This window comes from Chaetodon auriga, chromosome 16 (genome assembly GCF_051107435.1).
Source record: "Chaetodon auriga isolate fChaAug3 chromosome 16, fChaAug3.hap1, whole genome shotgun sequence".
In the NCBI taxonomy this organism is placed as follows: domain Eukaryota; kingdom Metazoa; phylum Chordata; class Actinopteri; order Chaetodontiformes; family Chaetodontidae; genus Chaetodon; species Chaetodon auriga.
In genome coordinates this window covers 18,334,739-18,359,841 of record NC_135089.1, presented here as the reverse complement: position 1 = coordinate 18,359,841, position 25,103 = coordinate 18,334,739, and the positions used below count along the sequence as shown (strand labels likewise).

The window sequence follows — 25,103 nt, the reverse complement described above, 5'->3', positions numbered from 1 at the left end:
ACCACAATGTCATCTAAATGGTGCCATCAGAGGAAAAGTCAGTGGTACGACACAAAGGATGGCATGATGCTGATGAGCACTTAGTGTGTTGTGGTAGTTTGGCACCACTAGAGGGAGAGAGCTGATTCTCTCTGCAGCCGCCAACCAGGAAACCAATCATAGGAAATCAATACAATCCAGAAGCAATAAAGAAATGATAGGAGGCTAAAGCATGGGTACTTTGAGGAGGAGAGGACGGGTGGAACATTAAGAAAGGGAGGGGGTTGTTGCCATCGTTAAAGATAAAAAATGCAGACAGTACAACCTTCAAGCCTACCATTAGCACAAACGGCATTTCAACACCAGGTAAATGAACCCAGAGTCAGGGTCAGGCTGCACCAGCCAAACGACTGAAGATGCAAATGGACAGACATGGGAGAGCATATGGGATCAAGGTAGATATGTGCACACTCACTCCTCTTAGTACAGAGGAGTGGTGTGGCTGTCCAATATCCTCAGTACCTGCATGCATTATTTACTCAGGGATGCTACCAGGGCAGAGACAAAGCACTTAGAATCAGACTGACAGGAACTGGCTGGTCTGTTCTGAATATGATCAGGTTTCAGAGTAAAGCTGATTAAACAGTCTCACGGAAAATAAACATACTGTAGGTCAGAGGCTTGGTGTCCTCTGCTAGTTAACTACATTCACGTAGCAACTCAGAAATGCATCCTTTATTAAATGACTAGAATAAAAACCAGCAAGAATCTGAATCCCAGAGTTATTCATTTCCATTTGCAGGACGCTCATCATCATATTCTATGCAGAGGAGACATATGTATTGTGTGCTTGGTCCACACACTGCAGACATACAAGGTATAAGACAATGGTCCATTAATGAGGTTCACTCACTATGTGGCCTGTGCATTGTCCTTCTTCACATGTTGCCTGACGGTGAGTGCGGGAGTATCCTGCATGTTAATGATATGCTGTGCTGGCACGTTGTGCTCTTCAGGGAGTCCATGCTGTGCAAAGAGAGCAGCAGCTGCACCCACGAGTGCTAACCTGTATCTGCCTGGCATTCATTCGCACACACCCCATTTCTAAGGTAATGATATAAGCGTTATTAGAGTGTGAAGTGTTATGCATGGTAATATCCCTCTTGCCTTTTGAAGCCAATTATGTTATGAGGGGTAATTTGTGAATATCTGAAAAGATGGCGACTGTGTCTGATGTGATGGGTGTGTCTCTCAGTGCCAGCTGTTTTTCTTGTGAGGCTTGGCTGACGAGCAGGAGAGTCAGACCTCTGCACAATCTGACTGTACATGCTGGATTACATGAAACACAATGAGAGCATGCCTGTATCATCCGCTGTAAATAACTAATGTGTTGAGTTCGTCAAAGGTAGCAGACCCCTGACTAGAGGCCAGGTTTTGGGGCTTGACTGAGCGCCAGCCCTTTTGTGCTATGGCTGCCCCAGCTGGACTGTGGGCCGGGGGGAAAAAACAATGAGATAAATAACACGGGAACTGTGCAGCGGGGTACACAGCCCTGCCCCTTCCTGTCTCCGCTGTGGCACACCACTGCCTGTGTGAAAAAAAAAAAAACACCTTCCTCTCTTTGTTGCGCCTGCTTGACCATGCCAATACGTCCATCAGAATCAAGCCAGCACGCATCGAAACCCCCCGGAGTCCCCACCCTCTTCCTGGTCTCCTTCCACGTCTTTCATATACTTGCACACACACCTGCATGCGCATGCTGGATGATCACGTGCTCAGACAATGAAATCCTCACACAGCTACAGTACCTGGGTTATCATTCTCAACTGCGTTCAAGTCTGAGCAATCCTTTGAATCACTTGATTAATCCCACAGATATTTCTGTGGTTATGGCTTGACCTTCATGATTCGAAAGCAAGACAAGTGGCATGACAAGCAATAATAAGACAACGTTAAATGGAGGTAGGTGCTGCCCTCCAAACTGATCCACTCCAGAGGAACACAAACAAAACTTCCTTTGGAAATGTGACAGAGAAAGATAAAGAGAGACCAAGAAATAGGTGCACGTGTCGTGTATGTTTTCAGTTTCGTGCCATACATTCCCACCCTGAGCTCAAACAACCAATGCAGGGCCAAATCTCCCCTCTCCAGCACTTGGAACGAGAAGAGTGCACCATGGGCTCGGCATGAAAAGAAGCCCATCCAGAACAGAGCAGCACACAAAAGCCTGGCTCATGCAGACAGGGGCAGGCGGCTGCCGGGAGCTGAGCAGCAGCAGACAGACAGACAGGCAGACAGACGGCATGCCCACCCAGACTGCCTCTGATGAAACAGCCCGTTTTGGTGAGGAGCATGGCACACACAAACAAAAGCTCGTAAGCCATGAAAAGACGCCCTTCAACGTCTGTGACAGAGAGAAAACACATGACATGTTAAACTGCATCCACCCTCAGCCTCATCTATGGTCTGTTGCTTGCAGGAAATTTGACTTTAAAGACAAAGAAGCATAAAAAAAAAGTTGTAAGACCTTCAATCTTAAATACATCCTAATTTGGAAAGGCCAGAATCCCATTCAAATAAATATTTGAATCACATTTTTTACAATCAACAGGTCTGAAATCTGTTAAGAGATTTGAAATTCTGGATGCAACAGTCACATTGAAGACAGACAATGCAGGCAACTTGATGCATGTGGGGCAGCGCCGTTAAAGCATGAGTGTGTGTGTGTGTGTGTGTGTGTGTGTGTGTGTGTGTGTGAGTGTGTGTGCAGTCGGGCATGGAGAAAGGAAGAAAAGGGTTTGAAGAGAAGAGAAAAGGGGGTGCAGGGGCCTAAGAGGGAGGGCAACAGACAACCGGGAGGAACTCGGGCAAGAGAGTAGGGTGACTTGCAAGAGGTGACATCATCCTTAATTTGAATAATCCCCCAGCCTGGGAGGTGATTGGCTGTGCTTAGAGAAAGCAGAGTTCCCCCTGCTATTCGCTATTCACCCCTTTCAGTTTCAGCATGGCGCGCTGTCGTGGTGAATGCTGCCTTCAAGGACACATAGTAACCTCCTATTTCTGAGGTTGGGAGCTGTGAAAATTTTTTTGAATAATTCTGAAATGAAACAAATTAACTCTGATAACTGTGATGTCATTTATAGTGATCGAGCATAGTTATTCCGTGCCACTGTGTGTCCATCTGGAACGAGCCTATAGTACAATGTAATTTATACAAGAATCCAGTTAAAATCAGCTGACATGGCCTCTGTGTTCTCTACAGGTAACACGTGTCTTTTTATGTGGTGTGAGGATGTGCCAGGCCAGCCATAATAAGCTAAACAACCATTCCACCCTCCATTTATTGCCAGTTAACAGGCTGGCAGTGCAGAGAAAGGGTGAAGCACACAAACTTAATTAACATTATGCAAATGATAGCAGTGTTTGCCCATTTGACTGGACTAATGAAATTTGATTTGTTCTCCGTCATTCCTCCACTGAAATGTATTTTTCTTGTCACAACCACAACTTGTAGGGTGGATCCCAACTCATCCAAAGACATCTCTAATGGTGGAAATTTAGACTTGTCAAACAGGTGTAACTGATAACATTTTTTAATAGCTCCTGAATGCCATTAGGTATGCCAGCAGCCGGGGACTGGCATACCCAGTGGATCCCCAGTGAACTGAGGACCCCCCAGTTACACCCTGTCCTTCCACTCTGCATTACTGTAGTATCCACATCTACATCTTCATTACACTTTTGCTAAAGCTCCAGACACCAGCTAGGCCACTCCTGTCCAGGAAGTCTAATATTTCACTTGATATTGTGCTTTAGCAGTACATATTTCAAAACAAATGTGCAATTAAAGGAGCAATTGTAATGGTTAGAGCTATAACCAGGTGTAACTTGTCTTCTGTGGCTCTGTGAGGAGCTTTCTAAAGTTCAGCCTGACGATCTCATTGGGGTTGTTCAACATCTTGGCTTCTGCTGCTGTCTCTCTCTAAAAATCTGTCTCTGGCAAGTCCCCCAACTTCATGGAAGCCTTGTATAATTGAAGTATCACAAACCAAATGGCATCAACAAATGATTATTTTCAATATTTATTCATCTGCTGACTTTTTTCTGAATTAACAGTCCATTAACAGATTCATTTTAGTCTATGAGACCATTAACTTCCTGATGGCTCTGATGCAACCCTTACCTGCCAAAATACAGTACACTTACACATTTGACAGAGCCAGGTTAGCTGTTTCCCCATTTCCAGTCATTATGCTAGGCTATGCTAACCTGTTATTGGCTGTAGCTTCATATTTAAATGTAGCAATTGTATGAACACAAGCAAAACAGTCACCACAAACTTACCTTTCAGTCTTTTGGTCTGAATTGGCCTGGCCTTGCAGTTACTGCTAAACGCTGTAGGTGTGTGCTTTGTGCTACAGGGTTAGCTGCTGAACTAGAGTCTGCTTAGGGTGTGTGTAACGTGACTGCGCTATATGCCCAGTGCATCATTGCCATTGCTAACCATATCCAACTATCTCATTCACATCTAACAAAACATCTAACATCATCATAATGAATCTAAACTAAGAACATGGCTGTTGTTAGTATTTGTTGCTGTCAAGCTAGCAAGTTAGCAATGAGTGCACAGAATCCACTGGGTTGGCAGGTATGTCAGAAGACAGGCAGGTAGACCATCCATTCATTTCATTCAGCCTGAATGATGCTATTATCACAGGCATGCAACCACAACATAACAGATTTTTTTTTTTTTTTTTTTTTTTGTCAGCCCATTTGACCTACTGCCTTAATCTTTTTGTAGTTGTAATGCAAAGAGCATTGTAACAAATATAACAAAAATGATTCTAAATTATATATACCCCAGCTTTAATGTTGCGGCAGCTCAAAATTATCACAAGTCTTTCATATGTACACCTTACATTGTGTCGACATTTCCAGCAGCACCTGAAGGCAGCGGCAGCCCTGTACTCTCCTCCGTTTGTCCATCCATCCGCTCACCGGTTTACTATCGGGTGTGTGTGTGTGTGTGTGTGTGTGTGTGTGTATGTGTGTATGTGTGTGTGTGTGTGTGTGTGTGTGTGTGTGTGTGTGTGTGCGCGAGTGGAGTGGAGTGAAGCGTCATTCTCCTCTTTTCTTCCTTTCAGTGAACGCGCATCACTTGTGAGAAACGGCGCCTGAGACCCAGAAGTTTCTTGTCTGTCGGCTCGGAACGATTCGCTCTGCTCTTCAGCGATATTCTTTCGTGCTTCCCGGTTTCATTTCCATCCTCAGCCTCACTTTCAGTTTTTTTTCCTGAGTCGAGGATTCAGTCGGGGTGTTCTGCTAACACAGGGCGTTGCTGGGGAGGATTTTGCTAGCTCGCCGCTGCACTGACTGGTAAGGGCGAGATTGTTTTAGCTTTAGCTAGCATGCTAATGTCTGTTAGTAACTACTGCCAGGCTAATTAACGTTCAGCCAAACCGACTTTTAAAAATGAACATTATGTGTACCGACCATTTTGGACTGTGGAGTCTCAGTTGTACTTATCGTGTTATTACTCGTGTTTCCTCAGTTTAACTAAACAGAGCATCGGAATTATGGTGTCTCTTTTAGTGAATGAATCTTTCTGTAAAATACGCAGTAGAAAATGTGTAAGAGGTTTTGCTTTGGTGTCACCTCATCTTTTAGTCGATGAGCCGCTGTGTTTCAGATTCAGTGTGGTTCCTGTTGAAAGGGACTGATGGGGCGGTGGCAGGCTGCATGGCAGCTGGAAGTGCTCAACAGACCCGTTAGGCTAACCTAAAACAAATTAATCGCTTCTATTTATACTCTTCTTCACTGACACAACGTGTTCCCTCTTTGTGAGACCATTTTGTCTGCCTTTTCCCTCCCTGAACTTTTTTCCCCTGGTCTCCCCTCCCTCTCCATCTTCCAGCGCGGATGCCCATTGTTCTGTGATGGGCCAAGTGGTGTGAGTGCTGAGAAATGTTTCAGTCGCCTCAGGGGGAAAAGCCGGCGAATTTAGAGCTAATCATTTTGCAGATGGTCACCCCTTCTTCACGTCGACTGAACAGAATAACTGAGGGGCATTTGTGGCATGTTAAAGCAATAATTTCCTCAGACCTTGGAGGGAGTGTGCAAATGTCTCTGAGAGGGCTGTGCACAGACTCAAGCTGGCATGTAATCAGAGGTGATTAATGTCACCCCCAAAAGTGATCGGCTATTGTGGGGTGAGAGTTAAGGCTGGAAGGCCCCTGAGCTGCTCCGACTCTGGCTCTTTTTGGTGAGTGAGTGCAACAAGACAGATTACACTCCCCTCTGTAGAACAATGGGGAGGAGAAAACACTGCCAGCTCTCAAAGCCTGGCCAAGAGCATTTAATAAACTGCAAACATGCACGCATTGGAAATCTTTATCCTTAGCCCACAACTCTATTCTCCTCCCCTGAGGTGCCACAGACAGTGACATAAATTGTCTCAATCTTTTGTGGCCACAGTGGGCATGGGTGGGTCAATAATGTGTGGCGATCGACCACGAGGTATTGATGTCATCCTGAGTAAATGGCATCCCAGGGCGACTAATATGAGCACTTTTAAGGCTCGGCCATGCAGGGATTGGAGACACTCCAGGACTCTTAAGTCAGAGGTGGGCTAAGCCATCAGCTAGTCCGCCCCCCCTTCTGTGCACGGATGAGAGAATGGCTGACTCACAGTGTTGGTGGATGAGGCAGGGAAATGGAGGACAGACAGGCGGCCTAATGCAATCATCTGAAATTAAATTTAGCTGCCATTAAAAACCACACTCTGTTTTCATGAAGTTATTTAAGATGGTTTTAAAGGCTTATTAGTTAGAGGATGTGGATTACTGCCTGAGGCGTTTTGTGTGTGGAGAAGCTTTGTCAGAAAGTGCACTTGAATAAATGAAGCCGGTTATTGTAATTATGAAAAAAAAATAAAAAATAAAAATGGCTACAATAATCTCCTTTCCATTGTGGAGTGGGACCTAGTTACATCTTTTCTTTGTTGTTATTAGCGTTTTTATTAGGATGTGTCACTTTGTTTGCCGTCATGTGCGCTGTGGTGGATGAGCCAGAATCAAGGGTGTGAGTGTCGGCAGTGTTAGCTCCTCATCGCAGCAAGAAGAAGAGCATTTTGCTAGTGCCAGAAACCATCCACATGGGCAAACACTAAGAAAAATGAAGGTACTAATACTAATGTGATACTATGAAATTAATCAATGACTGGCTTGATAAACTGTTAAATAGTTGTAATTTGGGTGCTAATTAATAATCAGTTAATTTGACTCAGGTTTGGGCTCTGGTGCCTTAAAATTTGTGTTTTCTGCTAATTTTCAAACTTTTTTGTTGTCAGTAATTTATCATATCAACTGGAACTTAAACAATTAGTCCATTAATCAACTAGTAGATTAACAGAAAATTAATCTACAGCTGTTCTGATTATTGATTAATTGCTTTAGTCATTTTTTTTTTTTTTCCAGCAAAAATGCCAAACATTCATTGGTCTAATACTGGAGTATTTGATGCTTTTCTTTGTTAGATATAAAAAAAAAAAAACTGAATATGTATCGACTGTTGGACTGCTGCCACCTTTGATTCTGGGAAATTAAAATGGGCATTTTTCACTGTTTTCTGACATTTTATCGACAAAATGATTAATAAATTAATTGAGAACGTGGTTGGCAGATAAGTGTCAGTTGCCTCCTCCATTCAGTTAATTAATAATGGTGAATGAACAGTCCTTAGTCGCTGTTCTAACAGCTACACAAGAATAGGAGCCAGTATAATAACGTTCCTGTTCTACTGCCTTTATTCTGTGCAAAACATGCCTGGAAATTGCCACAGAATCTTTTCACATAGAAAGTCTTTCATAAGCTCATATTTTAGGGCAATTTAAATTCTAATAACCTACTTTGCCCCCAGCTGGCCTCTCGACCCATGCCACCATCCTGAGAGCGGAGATGATTGTCCCTTTAATAGACCTGTGTGTCAGCTTACCCTTAGCCTAAGGACTGGTGTTGGGTGGGTGTGTGAGTCAGAACCCCCCCCCAGCTCTGAACTTCTCAATTGTGACAAGGGCAAGCCTGTGCCTCTGGTCATCAAGGCTTTTTTTCAGCTTCAACCCGTGACCGCTGCACTTCTCTGTGCAATTAAAAATTACCACCGTCATCTCTTGCCCTGTTTTAATCTGTGGCGACAACAGCACAATAGTTTCTTGTTCAAAGATTATCAAAATACAAACAGAAGCTGGATGTTTAACTGAATTTCTTTCTCTGGTTTCTGGGTGATTGAGGCTTGAGGAAACTGCCTCCGGCACAACAGTGAAGATAAAGCAGCGATAAACGTTGCTGTTGTCCGTGCTTCCAGTCATGATAGCAGCTTTGGTTGTCACAGTTGTCAGGGCACACAGTTGGCAACTGGCGGTGTGGTTTTGAGGCTGTATATGCCAGCAGCTGCAGTAATTTGCTGTGTTTGGACGCTCTGAATTCCTCTGGTGGGAGGATGGATAATAGACATGGTTCACAGCCCTGTTGCTAGGCTTCAAGACCAAATTTTTCATGACACAATGTATTAGCGGTGCCTGGTTGTTAGGTATAATTCAGCGTCGGAAATGTTAGAAATGGGGCCAAAAAGGCCGGTTGCTTGGCCAATCATTAGGTTTGCTCTCCCACCTGTGGCTCACAGATATTTGTGTCACAGGCTCCATTTCTACATTGACATTACTGTATGTCGGCTGGTCTGGCCCAGTGGCTGATGTGGTTGAGATTATGTCAGAGGCAACCCAGCCTGCACTCACCATAGCCACGTGTGGAATGGTAGGCATTTGTACCAGACACTCGTGCTGACAGAATGCTAAACTCCCTTTACCATAGGCAGCTGTAGAGGCCCATTTATTTCTGACGTATCAGTTTCTCCTGCTGATAATTAACTCGACTGTGTCTCGGTGTATTTGCATGCTGCCGTAAAGACGCATCATCAACTCTCTGTGAAGCGCTAAACATATGTCTCTATGTTTGGATGTGGTGAAAAAGTTGAGTTTCTGGCAGTTAGTAGGCACATGTTGTGACATTTTGAGGCCGGTTCTGTGGTTTGTTCTTAGAAAGCTGTATTAAGTAGGTGCTGATCTGGCCAACCATCCAACCTGTCTGCTGTCCTGCGAGGGATCAGATTCCATCTGGAACGTGCCTTGTTCCACTTCAAACAGGAGGGCATAATCCTCTTATGGACACTGTCGTTCCACTTGTACTTTGCGTGTGCCCGTGTCCCCGTGCAAAGTCTCAAGAGAGATAGAGTACACCGAAGCCTCTTGGGTGTGTTTCTGCCATCCTGTCCAGATGCCTCGGTTCTGCCCTCTTCCTCCGTCTCTGTATCTGCTCTATCTGGCGTCATTGATCCAAGCCACCAGCTGGTCCTGGGCTGGCCTGATCTCATTTACCCCCAGAGAGGTGCTTGTTTGTGGGCAGACGGCCCATTATGGAGATGATCCAGCAGCTCTTCAAGTTACAAATTAGCCTTAGTTTCTCTGTTGCCACTCTGTCAGCTCCTCTGTCTCTCTCGCTTGCCCACTGTCTCTGTCCTGTTTTAACCCCCCCCCCCCCTTTTTTTAATTGTCCTTTCCTAAAACCATGTCACTACTATCTCTCTTATCTCCCAGGGGAGAGAGCTAACAGCATCAGAGGAACGTGCCTCACTAATGCACTTCCTCTGTCTGCCTCTGTCTCTTTCTCTGTCCTTCCCATCTGTGGAGCTGCTAGCCTGGCTCCCCACTTCCTCCTGTGTGATCAATATCCACACAGTTGAGCTCTGCGCTGCCCTGCTGGCCGTCCCTGCAGGCGGTGGAGCTCAGCCAGGCTGTAGTAGGGCCCTCGCCATTGGGGCCTTGTTTGTAGTCGGGCTCTGTCTCTGCCCTTATTGTTTTGGGGCTGACGGACTCACGAGCCCTGCCTCCCCACAGTATTGTCTAGTTTCTGGGACATACTGACGCCTCTGTTGCTGCTGCATATCCCTCCCTCGTTCTTTCTTGTCTTTCTTGGCCTTCTCCGAGTCTCTGTCTCTCTGTCCCCGTAGCTGTGTCTGCGTACTGTTCGAGTACTGTCGAGGCCGACTGTACAAGATTAGCGTCTCTCTTTGTCCAGGGTTAACAAGCTCTGTCATGTGTTAATCTGCCCGTCCCCAGGGGGCCGAGTTTCTCCGAGCCTGGACGCTCCATGGGAAGGACAGTGTTTGAGTGTTTGTGTGTGTGTGTGTGTGTGTGTGTTGTGTGCATCGGCTTGTTTGGTGTTTGTTGGAAAGAGGGGGGTGGTGTGAACACACACAATGTGCAGCCCTAAACTGTGACAGGCATTGGTATTCTCTACCATTTGCAGCAGTCATACTTGCCCTTTGCTGATTTGTTGTATCTTATTCCAGTGAGAAATGTAATTAACAAAGAGGTTTGTTTGAATATAGTCTTGTAATCTCTACATTTCAGCTGAATTATCACTTGAGGACATTGTAAAATCTCAGTGTGAAGCTCCAAGGAGTCCTTAGGATTAGTGCCAGCCTTTCTGATCACATGTTTCTGTGATCCAGGTGTCTGTCACACAATCTGCTGCTCTTTCTCACACACACCAGCAGCCAAGTACACAAGGAGACAGAGAAAGACTTGTTCCTTCCCCTCAGCGGGGCCTTTGTTCTGGCTCAGTTTGTCTTATAGAGCATCCTGACAGCCTATTGACTAATGGAAATCAAATGGAAGGAACAACGGTGTTGTTCACCATTAAGGAGTTAACTTTAATGGATAAATATGAGTGTATTTTGTTGCCTTTGTTTGTTAATTTGAGTAAAAGGCAAGATAAAAAATGGTATGTCATGATTTATGCTTAGGTGAGGTGGAAGCTTCTGTGAATAAAGAGAGAATGTGAAAGCTCTTTGGATAATGAAAAGCACGGGGCTCCTCACAGTCAAGATGCAAGTACAGCATTATATATCATAAATCATTCTCTATTAAGAAATGAAACATGACTTTTGGTAGAGTTAGAACATTAACAACACAGCAGAAATTTATGCTGCATTTTTGTTTTTGATATATTTAAAGCACTAAAACCATGTCCATCACTGCAGCTAAAAATAAAGATTAAAAGATGTTTTTAAGCCTAAAACATAGAGAGAAAAGTAGAGCAACAACAAAGAGTTAAAACAAAAGTTGCAACAGTGAAAAAAGACACAGGGTTACATAATTTGCCAGATTTCTGACATTAGCTCTGTGCACAACATGTTGATGGAAGCCCACATTCTATCTTTCTCCCCCTCTTGCTTGCTCCCTCACTCTCTCCCTCCTTTCTCCCTCTCTCGCTCAGCCCTCCCACAGTCTGTGGGGAATGCCATGGAGAGCAGCAGGCTTTGTTTGGAGTTTATTTGTGTGCAGGACAGAGGCGGTTTCCTGACCTCAGGTCGGGGGTGTTTGGAGAATGTGTGAGCTGTGATTAGCATCGAGTTGATGGAGGCAGTGGCAGCACTGGTAACCCCCAGCTGGATTTAACTGGCTGTCATGTAACTTCAGCACCCCTCATCCGACGCCCACACATACGCCTATCATTTCTCTTCATCTGGACCTATGCACATTCTCATCAGGGCTTTGCTTGGTAATAATCAGCCTCTGGCTCATGGATGGCACTTAGAGGCTTGGGTTTCCTCCAGAGATCAGCAGCGAGCCGCACTGATGTGTGATGAGGCTGAGGAAGAGGCGGTGACACGCAGAGAAACCATCCGACTAAGTGACATGAGAGAGAGTCAGTGGTTGCAGTGATGGTGGATAAAAGTGGTAGAAGCTTTGAAATGTTTTGCTGTGATCTTTGACTGCCGTCACATACCTGTACGCTTATAAGGAGGCTTACTTTATAGATGGGATGGCTTCATCTGACATGTCCTCTGCCTGTGGAAATAACTGTATTTTGTGCTCTACCTGTTCAAACAGCGTAGGAGTGATGGTAGCTGTTTGCCTGTCGCTGGTGTCCTGCCAAGATTTGGCAGAGAGTAATTGAAACATTCAGCAGTGGGGTGTCTTCGCTACACATCTTTCCTTTTGATTCAGTTTTCTAAGAGGTAAACATGCATCTCCCTGTAGCTGTCATGTTCTTGCATTTGTGCCCCTCTGCCAGCGATCCTGTTTCCCTGGTCTTAACCCCACCTCGCCAATGCTAATGAAATATTTTGTGTACTGACACTGGACTGTTTTTGACAGTTTGTCTCACTTCTGATTTTAGGGTGATACCCCATCAACTTAGGGAAATTAAATCTTTCTGCAGTCATTATTAGATCATTGTATTGTGAGGTTACAGTGAAGTTAAGGCTGCAAAACTAATTGTTATTTTCATTAACAATTCATCTGCTGATCATTTTATTGATTAATTGATAGATAATAAGAAAAATAATTTTCCAGAGGACATTTTCGGATGTCTTGTTTTGTCCAACCACCAGTCCAAAACCCAAAAGTATTCACCTTACAATGATGTAATAGTGACTTGACTGATGAATCCATTGTCAGAATTGTTGCTGATTAATTCTTTGTTGACCAGCTAATCAGTTGATAAACTTATTGTGTCAGCACTCTTTGGAATACATCATTTTTGTCGATTCTCATCTAGAGTAGGACTTTATTGTAGTTAAATTTATCAATTTTTTGAAAAGAAAACAATGCCTTGTCTGTGGGTTGTACAATTTATACTATTGAAGCCAGGGATCTAAGTGGCTCTTAATAGGGTGGAGAGTTGACTGAGACTACTGTTGTGCTTTAGAGTTGGCTGAATGGACAATCTCAGGCCCCGTGCCAGCATGTGTCATCTTGAATCTGACATTCTCCCCCTTGCAAAGAGGAGGAGTGATGCACACACACACACACACACACACACACACACACACACACGGATGAAAAACAAAATACTTGCCTTCAATGTTATTTTTTTTATTTTTTGTAAGTCACAAGTAACACTGTGTCAAATCTGCGGCCACTTGCATCAGCCCACTTGCCCATGTGCAGTTGCGCCGTAAGCAAGAAAGCAGTAAATTATTGAAGCAGTGCTACTTAAATCTTGCAGTCGGCTTCCCGGACCAGACAAGTTTGGAGCTGTTGTCCCATTTTACACAATCAGGAAGAATAAACGGTTTGACTGAAGTCCAGTTTATGGATATGTATAATATTAATGATGTAGCATGTATTAAACAAACAGCTGTTCAAAGCAAGGACAGTCAAGACAGTGCTAGCAGTCATCTGCATTGACATTTGTGACTTTACATCACGAGATGTGCTTTTTAAGTTCCACCCTGGCTGTGTCAGAGGAGAGAGGACGGTTTATTAGCGGTGTCAAAGAGCAAACACAGTATTTTGTGTTTGCTGCTCGTGAAGATAAAAGCCTGTCAATTACAGGGTCAGAGGCCAGTCAGTGCTCGTTAAAACTGCCTTCAGAAACCAGAGCCAACCCGCTAACATCCTCTCCCCTCGCTGCCGACGTCTTTGCTCACACCCTCCACGCTCTTACAGACGCATTAGTTATATCTTGAGGTCTTCAGTCAAGCTTGCATGAGCTCATGTCAGCATTAGTGGATGGCTACATCGGCCACAAAAGCTCACTTTCTTTTTGCATCTTTTCTATCATCTCCGCCACCCCACCCCCACCACCACCACCACCACTGCTTCCTTCCCCCACAATCCCTCTCTTTGACTACTATTTAGAGTAGGCCCCGGAGATAGAAGAAGGCTCACAGAATGCATATGCGCGCGCGTGTGTGTGTGTGTGTACACAGTTTTGTACTGTGAAAGCAGAGCCGACTTTCTACCACGGCGACTCATACATGGCCTTGGATCGTTGTCTGGCGAAAGTGAGGGAGCGAGCGGGAGCACGTTGATCTAGGCCTTTGTGTAGAGAAGGCGAGGAGTCTCTTGTTTCTAACAGACAGTGGTTGTGATTAGATGTGAGCACACACACCACAGCCCAAGAGCAGATTTGACATTAACATTTAGCTCACTAACCCACACTGCAGCTTCTGAATTGTAATCAGCACAGTGAATCATAGCTACCCTTTGCACTAATTATTTTTTCATTTAGATTCAGAAATTTTCCTGTGAGCAGCTCTTTAAATGTAAACTCCTCCCCATGTTGTAGATGGCCATGTTTGGTGCATGTGCACCCCCTTGCACACACAGTAGTAGATTGTGCTTAATGCAAAAGGGGGTCAAAGTACCGGTTTTCTGTTTAAATATGCTGATGACCTGATTATTCAAGAACGGCATGTTTGTGTCTAGACAGTGAGAAGAGCTTAGATCCCTCAGTGGAGTTGGATGTCTTCCAGTTATTGACTGTATAGGCCCAAACACCGCTGTGTGTCAGGGATGCACACACATTTTGTTCCTGTCCCAGTGTTGTATTAGGAAGGTGTGATGCCTCGGAGGATGATCGCACCTTGCTGGTCATTAGCTCACTGCTTGGAGCCAGTTGAGTGTAATAATAATAACAACGACAACAACAACAATAGACGACGCAGTGCTTTGTGTGTCCTTCACTGGTCTTTCCTGATCCTGTGCTTCGTCCACTGCCTTTGGTGTTTGTGTGTCTTTTTATTTGTGTGGGTTTCCTTTGTTCACAGTGACTGTGTAGCTCATCGTTGAGGCTCGCGGGGAATTTGGAGTGGGATGCTGCTTGGAAGCTGCGACCACATGACTTGGACACAATGCGAAGGCCAGCAAAACACATTTTTGCAAAGTCAACTGCATTCAGACTTTTACAGTGAAAAATCTGCCAAACCTTATGGATACCAGCGTGAAACTCGCACTCCACCTTCCATACTCCTCTGTTTTATCCCCAGCTATGAGTTTGAGGTGAATATTGAAGATAACAACAATGGCCTGTTGAAGTAGTTATTTTCCTGCACATCCTTTGTGTGCATTTGTGTTGTCGTTCAGGCCACAGGAGGTCAGGAAAGCTGACCGGCTGCCTGGTCTGAGACAGCTTGACCGGAAAATCTCTCCAGATTTAAGCCGTTTTAAGTTCCAAATATTTCACATGGTGCACTGTTCCTAAATGTTTTGAAATGGACCTAATGTAGCTCATACAGCCATCTGGGTGAAATCTGCTGCTGGAAGTGTGCACTAACTCACAAGCCATTATGCATCAGGTCATTGAATACATTCTGTCCCCTATGGGTCGAAAATGCCAGCTTGTAACATGGCGGTACCAGAGATGGTGTTAGAGAAGATTTCCCACAGCCAATCTGAGTTTTCAGTATGAAGACCGTTGGATGTGAGGCGAATTTTACAGATGGTCTGAATGCCACAGCCTCAGTTTTCTCTGCCTTATACATTTATTCATGTCAAACCGGCGGACCTCAGGTCAAAGGCACAGACCTAAGACTGACTTGGTCCCCACTGCTCCCTCTTAAATTTTGTGATTGGAGAGAGGTACTTGAGTAATGTAGCACTATGTAATGTAATGTATGGTAATGTAATCCCATCGTAAACCCCTCGAGTAATGTAAATCCCTCATCAGCAGCTGTGGTTGAGGTTCCAGTGAACCAGCAAAACATTTAATCCCCAGTTGCTTTAGTGAAGCTGCTCAGTCAATAATGGAGAAAACTAGAGTTGTGCCACACATCTCTGTGGTCCAAATGTGTGTAATTGCATGAATGTGAAGCAGATGGTAGAAAAAACAGGGGATTTCTCAGCAAAATTGTCCATTGATAAGCAGAATAAAACGATTACTTAGGAATTTAACTTGTAAATGTACCTTTTGCAACCAGTTTTTAGAAAATATGGTTCGGCTTTACGGCGTTTAGTCGCATTAACATTGTAAGCAAACACTTGACAGCTTCTGAATAGGCTAACTTAGGAACAATTGAATAATTGTCAACTCTCACCAAATGTGGTCCCTGGTGGCAACAGCTCACTCGGTCCATTTGAAAGTGATTACTCTCTTCAGTCTAATTAGATTTAATGAAAAGCTGTAATAGCATTACATTACGTTAGATGTTTCAGTTAGGAGTGCTGCAGTAATTTGGGATGCAATCAAAGATCATTCAAAGCTGTCGCAACACATTGAAGAAATGATTGTGAGTCATTCCAAAGCTTTACAAATGGAAAATGCATTTTGATTGTAGCCAAGTTCAGAATGCTTTTAATGTGGTCACAATTACAAGGGACCAAACGTTTAACAAGAAGGAAGTTGGTAAGGAAGGTGCAATAAGAACAGTAAAATCATGAGAAATGTATGTATAGGGTCAGTGGGGTCTTAAAAGGTAAGTGGCAGGGTGAGAAATTCACTTTGTCAGCAAGCCAAACATGAATTCTTAACCGTCATGTCTGTTTAATTGGCTGCTGAAATCGTGAAAGCGTCTCGACGCATCTCAAATCCCCTGCACCTCCAGTTTCTGTGAAGAGTAGATAAAAAGTATGTTCCTGAAGTGTGTTCCTGCCCTGGTTTCTAGCCTGTTTATGCTTACCGCTGACTGATGGTCCTACTGACGCAGGCCAGGGTGAGTGAGCAATAGAGCCAGAGAGAGAGAGAAGCGCAATCTCACAGTTGTCTGGAGACTTTCAGGGGAGAGAGAAATGTTCCTCTGGCTGTGGCGTGCAGTCAGGATTTATCACTCTTTTTTCTCACACACAGCAGTGTAGGGTACTTTGGAGTGGAGCAGAGAAATGAACAGCCTGGCCAGATGCTGAGGTCTACTGTGGGAAGAACACCAGAGTCTGAAAGAGGGAGGAGGGAATTGGAGACAATCTTATTTCCTGGTTCACTGCTTGGTCGACTTAGGTCACAGTGTTGATAGCTATACTGGGTCTTAGTCAAACAGCGGAGCGTCATGTTGGTGGTTTGATGTGTAAAGACTTGAGAGACCTATATGCATATTTTGCACTGTGTATTGTCTCAATGCAGTCACCCTGTGCTTGTCCCACAAAAAAAAGGCACCCACCACCCAAAGGTTGCAGGCTAGTGGGTTGCAGTGGGTCATATGTAATGATCGAGAGAGATCACTTTTGTATCAGTCTAAACATTTAGAATTTTCTCTTTGCAAAATCATGTATAATATACCTTTACATGAGATACGAGTGCAGAGGATAGTGACAGACAGTCTGAACCACAGGTTGTTGAGAAACATACATAAAAAACAGTGTGGGACTCAAACACTGTCTCTGTCCACCCTTCCTTTTCACACCGGTGTCCTCCCACTCCTAAAAGCTGTGACGGGTTGTGGTTAGTGACATAATTAAGCCAACTGTCCACGTTTTTCAGCCTCACTGGCATTTAATAACCCCTTGCGACCAAAGGGTGCGGCATGAACAGCTTCTCGCAGCTACCCGTCGTCTCCCTCTCAGCCTCTTGAGTTGTTTTGGGTGGCGGCACTAGCTGTGTGTATCCGTTCTTATGCGTTGTTTGGGATACACAGACTTTTTTTTTCTTTTTTTCAATCTCAGTTTCTCTCTCTCTCCCCCTCTGGTCGTGCTCAGCTGCTCTGGCCATCTGTGCAAAGGCAAACAGAGAACAGAGGGATGGAAGGAGAGCGGTCATGGTGGGGGAGGAATGAAATCGAGGAGGGGAAAATGATATGGAGAAAGGCAGGATCAGTGGAGAATGAAAGAGAGCCTTTTGACATGTGAGATTTAGTTTGGAGGATGAGTAAAGGATGACGGAAGAGGGAAAGAAAGACGGCAAAGAGTGTGCGGGAATTGTTTCCAGAAAGCTGGCGGCATAAAGATGATGTCTGTCCTCTTCTAGAAATAGGACAGTGAGTCTGTGCATACAAGTTTAGGTCAGTGGAAACTAGGATGACTAGTGATGTCTGGATTTTAGAGTGGGACCAGCGAGCATCAGCCAATAGTGAGCTCATTTTACGTCTTGTTTTTTCCCTGTCTCTCTTTTCTCCCTCTGTCCCACCTTCCCTTTCTGTTCCCATGCTCCGCAGGCCAAGCCTCTTCCTCTGGGCTGGCCTCTGTGTTGCCTCAGAGTTTGTCTCACCACTTAGCCTCCTGCCCCTCACTCTGTTTGTAAACTTTGACAAGCCAGTTTCCTGCTACTCCCCCCTACTTCCCTCTCGCCACTTCTCTTGGACTTGTAAAAAAAAAAACCCTTTTCCTCCATCCTTCCATTTTGAAAGTATCTGAGCAAACAAAACAAGGGAGTTGTCTAATATTGATGCAGACAGTATATGACAGCTCGTATCACACATGGTTTCCCTTTATCAAGCCTCATATGCTTTGCGTCCCACTTCTTGTCCTCAGTTGCTCATATCTCTGACTGCTCTGTTTGTGACCCATGAGTCAAAGTGTCTGCCTGTCTCTGGGTTGATGCTACATGCCTTGACCCACTTGGCAAACACATCCACGCCTATTTCCCATTTCACCTGACTTTTCTTTTTATAACCATGTTAGCTTAGTAGCGTGAAGCAGGCTTTCTTAGCATTTCTCATCCATGCACAGATTAAAAAGTTGCACGCTTTAACATTAAGTACAGGTGGCACATTCTGAACACACATGTGTGCGTGTAGTTTGCGTGCTAAAGCTTTCTGCACTCCCTTAAGTGTGCTATCCCAGAAAACTAGTTTTCCACACTAGTGGCTTTGATGCCATTTTGTACCAAGGAAAAAAAATGAAGCCAATCTGTAGCAGCTACGCTGGCCAAGTGTGTCACTGAGCTTTTTAGTGTCACAGAGGGGACCATTTACCACTGCACTGCAGTTGGCATTGAAATTAAAGAAAGCTATTTGTATAATGTGTTGTCTCTGCAGTAGACATGTCCTCTGTCTACCCCTCCTTTTGTAGCCCTTGAGACAGTACGCAGATTCAACTGATCATAAATTGTGTTGGTCTGATTGTGTGTCCTGAGGCTTCTCCTCCCAGTATGACTTAGAAAACTGCTTATGTCTTTATAAATGTGCTACATTGTCCTAAAAAGGCTTCTCCTGAGTTTATGCAGCAGTTCAGTCGCCTATACAGTATTACTGCACATCCTTTTCCATTTCTGTCCCACAAAGCCTGCTAACTTTTGTACACCAACATAAAAGTATTTCTGTGTGTGTGTGTGTGTCTCTCTGTGTGTGTGTGTGTCTCCATGTATTCCTCATGTTGTGGGAACACAAATCTGTTAACACTGTCACATTATGGGGACTAGCCTTCCTTATGGGGACAAAATGCAGGTCTCCATAATGTAAATCATTGAATTTTAGGGTTAAGACTTGGCTTAGCCTGGGCTTCTATGTAATGTGCCCAAAAATGATGGAAACACGACTGTGTGTGTATGATGCTGAAACTGTAAGAAGGTCCGAGCCATCGCTTCATCTTACTCCTACGTCTAACAACATTCCTCTGTCTACTGATAGGAGAGACAATAAACTGCTTTTCATGTCTGGTCTTGCTGTTGACTAACTGTGTTGTACTGTATGTTATCCTGTCTCTCTCCAGACCAGACCTTGCTGTCTTCATAAAGCCTGCAGACCTGTGGCCACCCTGTGAAAATTAAGTCCATCAGCCCTGCTTGCAGAGACGGACCACTACCACTTAAGGGGAGATGAAGCCGGATGGGGTTGCCACGGCAGCACTGGAGCCAATGGAAGCATTGGAATCCAATCCAGTAAATGAGGGAGAACCAACCGTGGGACAGGAGCCCAACCAGGCAGCCAGTCCAGTGGAGGAGGAGATGCCACAGCAACCTGTTGGAGAAACGGGCCAGGTGGAACCCCAGCCAGACCAGGCCAAGGAAACCCCAGCTGCCAAGACCAGCAGCAAGACCTCAGGAGACTCCAAAGCCAAGACTGCCAACAAGGCCACAGCCAAGACAAAACCTGGCACCACCTGCCCACCCAAGACCACATCTGCCGCACGGCCCAACACATCCCAGAGCCGCCTTTCGAATGGCGTGTCTAAGCCCCAGACCAATGGAGAGGCTAAGAAGGCCCCACCTGCTGCGGTCAAAAAGAGCACCCCGACCACAGCTTCTACCAAAAAACCAACAGGCCCGGCCGGAGCCGCTGCCTCCAAGAGCAAAGTGGCTGAGAAGAAAGCCACAGGGACTGCCACCAACGGTGCAAAGCCGACGACCGGAACAACAGCAGCCAAGAAGACACCATCCACAACTGCTAATGGTGTCAAATCCAGCACCACTGCAGCTGCTGCTAAAAAGCCCCCAGGTTGGTGAAAATGTCATCGCCAAGCAAAAGTTCAGTGCAGAAACACAAGTGTAGTTCAGAATGTAGGCCGTTTGCAAGAAAAATACATCCACAGTAAGTCTAGCATGAAATGTCTTCACGGCTCCAACCCTGAGTGTTCATTGTAATGTGATGACATATGGATAGATGCAAATAGGATGGATTCAGTACACATATTAGACACGCCAGAGAGGCTCTTGCTTATGTAGACATGCATTTACCCTAGATCCTGATAACATATATATGAAAGATATATCTGCCTGACCTCTATCTGTTATATATGTTGCTATATACTGTTGTACTGTACTGCATTATACTGACCTTATTGGTCTTAACATTTTTTCTCTCTACTTTCTTCCAGCTTCCAAACCTGCCTCTGCAACTCCCACCAAACCAAGCTCTGCTGCCTCACCCAAGCCTCCTGTTTCCAAGACAGCCAGGTAGGTGTGACATCTGTGTAGAAGTGAAGCCTCACCCTCGCCGGAGTGTGTCTGTAGACATGCAAGTGCACACAAGTGTGCCAAAGAGATACCCTGTGTGTCTGTGGAAGGCACAGACAGCTGTCAATAAGTGGTCCTCTTCTCAGACATCCTCCAGACAAAAATGTCCAAAGTGAGCTCCTTTTATTCAAAGTCTCTCCAATGGAACAAATCAGCAAATTTGCTCCAGAACAGCAGCAAATATGAATAAATTGCCATATAGATAAGAACTGCAGGGAATAAGTTCAGCATTGTAAATCTCCTCCATGCCAAGTGAGAAGCAGTTGGTTCAAAAGGCTTCACTTGGCTACAGGTTCAAAGAAGACCCTGTTTAAGGAAAAACACCCTGGAGGAATGAGGGACAATGATCCCCCACATAGAAGCTTGGAAGAGCTGGGTATAAGTAGGCCAGCAAGCAGCCAATGTCAGAACAAGCCTTAGAGGAATGCCTCGCAGGGTTTCACCAGAGCAACCATTCGACAGCAGCTTTATTAATAAAGCAAGTTTTGGGAAGGAGTGCAATTTCCAGAGGGGAGGAGGAGCTGTTGGAAGAATGAACTGAGAACAAGAGCATGGCCTTAAAGTTCTTGTTTCTTAAAAGTGGGTGCTTGTGTTTGTTTCGGTGCTTCAGCATGTGCTGCCAGTGTTTATGTGCAATCAGGTCAACATGTGCTCCTCACCTGAATCACGCTGTCTGCATGGTGCTGGTTCCTGAGGTGACTTGGCCACAGACCAGGAGAGGGGGCTGAAAGAGGCCTTTGTCTGAGACTGTGACGATCATGATCAGATAGAGCCTTTGGGAGTCTGACTGTTCTGTTTGCAGTGTCTTATCCCGCTGCCTCTTCTTCTGTTTGTTAGTTTGTTGGAGCAATAGTCTTTTCTTCCTTACTGTTGGCGTACGGTATGATGCGTTATGTCATCATGTCGGTATGTCTCTGTGTAGACACATTGTTCAGTCAGAGACACTTGCGTCAGACAGATTACTTGTAGCAAACTCATTACAGCACATAGAAACCGGGATAATAACCGTAAACTGCAGGTAATCCCAGGAAGATGTTTAAAGGGATAGTTTTATTAACGGCCAATGAGAAAGAGTATTACAGAAATGACAAAGATAGGTTTGAGGTAAATTATAAATGGTTTCCACTACATGGTTTGTTCACCAGACTAAGTATGGTCAGATATCAGACAGAGAGGCATCAGAAATGTAATGATGAGTGACCCACATTTAAGACATTCTTATCAAAAATGTTTATTTGAAAAAATGCAGATATATAGTTTCCTGGTTTTTTGTCAAATATTAAAATAGGTATTGGTGTCAGAAATCCTGTATTGCCTGGACTCTACTCCACAGGACACAGCACTTATATGACTGTGGTATGGAATATACATACTTAACACAGGTATGGTCATCTTTTCAATATGTTCTTCTGTTTCTGCTCTATTTAGCCATAGCCAATAGACTAATACAACAGACACACTAAGATGCTGGCTGCTCCGTTCCACCTGACAGTAAGGTGTTTCACATGAAGATCCCTCAGGTCCCTTCCCCCCCTCCACACTCCACATGCCACGGGTAGCAGTTGGATTGTGGAGATTACACTCAGATTACAGCTTTATACAATGGTTGATGTGCAAACATCTCATTAAAAAGTATTACACAAGGGTACGTTGGTAATCGCCACCGCAGTACAGAATGCTCATTGTGCGACCTTTATGAACTGTCAAGGGGATTTCATTCGTAACCTTCACCATGTTCACCCAGTTCTGTGTGGAACATGAATCCCCTCCTCTTCTTTGACGTGAAAATACCACACAGCGAAATCAGGCAGCACAAATGGACCCTGTCAGAGTTACCATCAGCACTTTAAAGATGTATGTATGTTCATGTCATAATAGTCATGCCAAAAACAGACTGAAAGCATCTATCACACCTGTCCTATGGATATATTTGAGACAGCCTGGTTTTAGAGAAGTGGAACCTGCATAGTCCATGCTCAGCTCATGTTCCCAGGCAGCCTAGCTGCCCATCAAGTGACCAGCCAGGCTTTGAAATGAAAAGACTGTAATGAGGTTTGTAGGTAACATGGGCAAATTTGTCAAGAGACTGAGCTGGAAACTAGCCGAGGCTAATGCAGTAATGAGGTTAAGATTGGATTGCACTTTAGATGCAGTATTTTGTGTTGTTAGGTCAAGTCAGTATGAAATGTTTTACACACAGTGGATGTGTTGCCCTGAGAAGGATTTAGCGGCAGAAAACCTCCACCACCCTTGTAGGCATACTTCATTGTGTGTGTGTGTGTGTGTGTGTGTGTGATGTGCTTTGACAGGGTCATAAATTTTTGTTTAATTAGATTTCGCCCCTAATTCAGGCCTACTATCAGCGGAGTGGTAGAGAGCTCGATGGATACATTAACTGCCACATCAGACACACCCCGTTTCCCCTGTTGCTGTCACACATGCATGCACACACACACCCGCCAGTGGGTCTCTCAATTACTCTGAGGCTGAATTTATTTAATTCCACCCGCAGCAGGTTCCAGTTATCAGGCAAACAAAGTGCAGAGCAAATGCAGGTTCACTGCAGTAAGTGACATCAATCTAATTTAAGGCCACTCACAAGTGTTTGTTCCACCCATTCAGCTCAAGGTTTTAACCAAATTAAATTAGGTTTTTTAGTTGAGGCTGCCAGTGACTCTTAATTGTAGCTTGTCCTCATTCCGTTTTTTAAAAACAGACTTTTGGGGGTTGAATGGGTTGAAAGCTGAATATAAAAAACTTTTTCTAGTTGTAAGAGAGAGTCTTCTCTGTGTTGTGAGTCTATTTGTTGCACTCTTTATATTGATGATATCACTTCTCCTGTAAAAAGGTGTAATGTGCATCTTTATGCCGATGATACTGTTTTCTTCTGTATTGCTGATAATGTACATAGCTGTCAAGTCTCTTCAGCACTACACTTAATAACCAGAAATTACTTCTTAATGCGGAGAAAACCAAATTCATGTTTTCCCTAAAGCAAAAATATCAATTCCAATTATCTCCTTATCTCTACTAAGGATGGTATAAGTATTGGAAGAGTACAAGTATGTAGGAATTTAGATCGATGAGAAAGTAATTTTAAATATCATGATTTTGTCTGAACTGGGGACCATTTTAAGGAAAAAAAAGTTTCTTCTATAGGAATAATCCACTCAAATGACTGGATGACATTGCAGGTGCCGCCTGCTTTTCCTGAACTTGGAAAGTAGAGTTTTTTCATGGAATAACGTGCAGAACAATCTAAAGCTTACCTCATTTTTATCCTTTGGGTAATTAAAATGTTTAACCTCATTACATTTTCAGCTGTTCTTGTTTTAGTTAATTCATCTGCTTTAAAATCTAATTGAATTATTTGCTCCTAAGTTTTATTATTTTACTGACTTCTCTTTTTATTATTTTTACTTTTTATCTCCATTTTTAAAACTTCCTGTTTGTGATTCATACATAATTCAAGAGTCAAAATAAAACTTTATTGAACGAGTGAAGGAAATTTCTCGTCACATTTCAGCACCTAAAGACTTGCTCCCCTCACAGAGTCCTCTCCACCTGTCAACACAAACTGCAGCAGTTCAGTGACAGTGTTGAAGCTGAGTCAGTGGTATTGTATTGTTATTGCACCATAAGTTAGGATTGCGTATTGAAGTGTGTTTAACAGCTAAAGTGTGTGTGTGTGTGTGTGTGTGTGTGTGTGTGTGTGGGCACCTGCTGTTTGAAGCTGATTGCCCGCAGCATGTAGCTTGTGACAGGAAAAGTTTGAGCCTGATTAGAGTGCACATGGAGAAAGTAGAAATCATCATGGGTTGTTTGAACATCATGTCAGCACGCTGGGATGTATGCTAACTGCTTATGTGTCAGCTTGTGTGTATAAATACGTACCAGTTTTTGCTTTCTTGGCCAGCTGCAAAGATGAGTCGTGTCCAGTTATGCATTGGTAATTGGGGACTGGTGTGAAGCATGCAAACTGGCCAACAGGACAGTATAGCACGCTGTGCATTCGCTATATAGGTGCATCATTGTGCGTATGTATGTGCTGTTCATGGACGCCTGCATAGAAGGAGCAGCATGTAATCAGAATGCAGAGCATGTGTTAATTTACCGATGGATTACTCAGTATGATGTGGAGGTAAAGGGGGAAGGGAGGCTTACGCGCTGCCTTGCTGAACACATGGTGCGTGCGCTGAGCTGCTTCCTCCTGCCTGCCCTGCTGTCTGTGGATGCAGCAGAGTGAAGTAAAACAAAAATGGTGGCAGTGGAGTACGGAAGCTACATGGCTGAATAAGTCATGTGTCCCTGCTGAGCTCCCATCACTGCTGCCAGAGATAGAGTGTGAGGGCTGCGAGAGAGCGTGAACTGTGTGCACAAATTTGTGTGTGTGTGTGTGTGTGTCTGTGTCTGTCTGTGTGTGTCTGTGTGTGTCTGTGTGTGTGTGAGAGAGAGAGA

At 44.4% G+C, this 25,103-nt stretch overlaps 1 protein-coding gene across 1 annotated transcript in view; it reads left to right on the top strand.

Moving 5' to 3' along the window:
- Positions 1-4,963: 4,963 nt before the first annotated feature.
- prr36b (proline rich 36b) overlaps positions 4,964-25,103 on the top strand; it is a 36,640-nt gene continuing 16,500 nt past the window's right edge. The window contains exons 1-3 of the mRNA XM_076751666.1: positions 4,964-5,355; positions 19,403-20,127; positions 20,507-20,585. Coding sequence (XP_076607781.1) covers positions 19,509-20,127; positions 20,507-20,585 — 698 coding nt within the window. The 5' untranslated portion in view covers positions 4,964-5,355; positions 19,403-19,508. The remainder of the gene's footprint in view (positions 5,356-19,402; positions 20,128-20,506; positions 20,586-25,103) is intronic.